Here is a 1215-nt window from a genome sequence, read left to right on the forward strand (position 1 = left end):
AAAACCGCCAGTAGGTGGCAGCAAGTCACTGTTAATAAGTGAGTCATTGCTACTGAACCGAATCATTTAAACAGTTGATTCATTCAGGAACGAAAGACCGTCATGTTGCTCAGAGACGCAAAACTGTGCTGTGGCTGTGTTTGGAATAATTTTTGTTGCCGAAATAGCGCAAAAACAGGCAATATGGTGTCTAAGTCTCTTAATATTAACTTCTTGTTTATTGAACTGTTGTATAAAATCAATATCACATTTGTAATCATGCTGATTTTTGGTTATTGATTAACTATATAACTATATTATTGATTAACTCATTCTAAATGCATTTTATTAGGCTGAATCATGCAGTGAAAGAACACACTCTAAATTCGCACGCGCACTAGTCTAACCTACTAGACTTCATCACGTAATGTAAGTGTGCACTCTGTAGGTGTGTTTTGTTTGGTTTTTGCAATATACTCTTATGTCAAATAGCACATCGTTAAAACAACGATTACAATATTATTGCAGACGATATATATCGCACACACTAGGCTGAATGTAGAAACACTATCTGCTCTCAGAGATTTCTGATGCATGTTTGAGTGTTTGCTTTGTGGTCTAGCAGCACTGCAAGTCACTTTCTCTCTGTCTCTCTCTCCAGCGAGGCCACAGAGGAGCTTCAGCCCAGTTCTCATGCCACGTCTTCAGTCAAAACCATGAGCAAAGCGGCCGCTGGTGCCCCGAGGCAGGGCAACGGAGTCCCTCCAGCCGCAGCCAAGAGCTGGCAGTCGAGCAGCGCCGCAGGTCAGACCTTCAGCTCGACACACATCAGACTGCTTTCTGTGTGATTGTGTTTGTTCACCCAAAAAATAAACATCCCGGCATCATTTACCTGCACTCATGTCAGTCAAAGCCTTTGAGTTTTTAGTAAAATGTGATGATCATGATAGACTATTAAGAATCAAACAAACTCAAAATAATGTGATTAGCTGAATATTCACTTTATATATACTTCATATATACTGTAAATATATATATATATATATATATATGTACATTATTATGTGTGTGTGTGTGACCCTGGACCACAAAACCAGTCATAAGGGTCAATTTTTTTAAAAATTGAGATGTATACATCATCTGAAAGATGAATAAATCAGCTTTCCATTGATGTATGGTTTGTTAGGATAGGACAATATTTGGCCGAGATACAACTATTTGAAAATCTGGAATCTG

At 38.4% G+C, this 1215-nt stretch overlaps 1 protein-coding gene across 1 annotated transcript in view; it reads left to right on the forward strand.

Moving 5' to 3' along the window:
• The window catches only part of LOC107727908 (PDZ and LIM domain protein 5-like), a 111738-nt gene that overhangs the window by 92518 nt on the left and 18005 nt on the right, over positions 1 to 1215 (forward strand). Inside the window, exon 7 of the mRNA XM_016537943.1 lies at positions 583 to 783. Coding sequence (XP_016393429.1) covers positions 583 to 783 — 201 coding nt within the window. The remainder of the gene's footprint in view (positions 1 to 582; positions 784 to 1215) is intronic.

Source organism: Sinocyclocheilus rhinocerous, unplaced genomic scaffold, assembly GCF_001515625.1.
Source record: "Sinocyclocheilus rhinocerous isolate Xijiao unplaced genomic scaffold, SAMN03320098_v1.1 scaffold42, whole genome shotgun sequence".
Classification (NCBI taxonomy): domain Eukaryota; kingdom Metazoa; phylum Chordata; class Actinopteri; order Cypriniformes; family Cyprinidae; genus Sinocyclocheilus; species Sinocyclocheilus rhinocerous.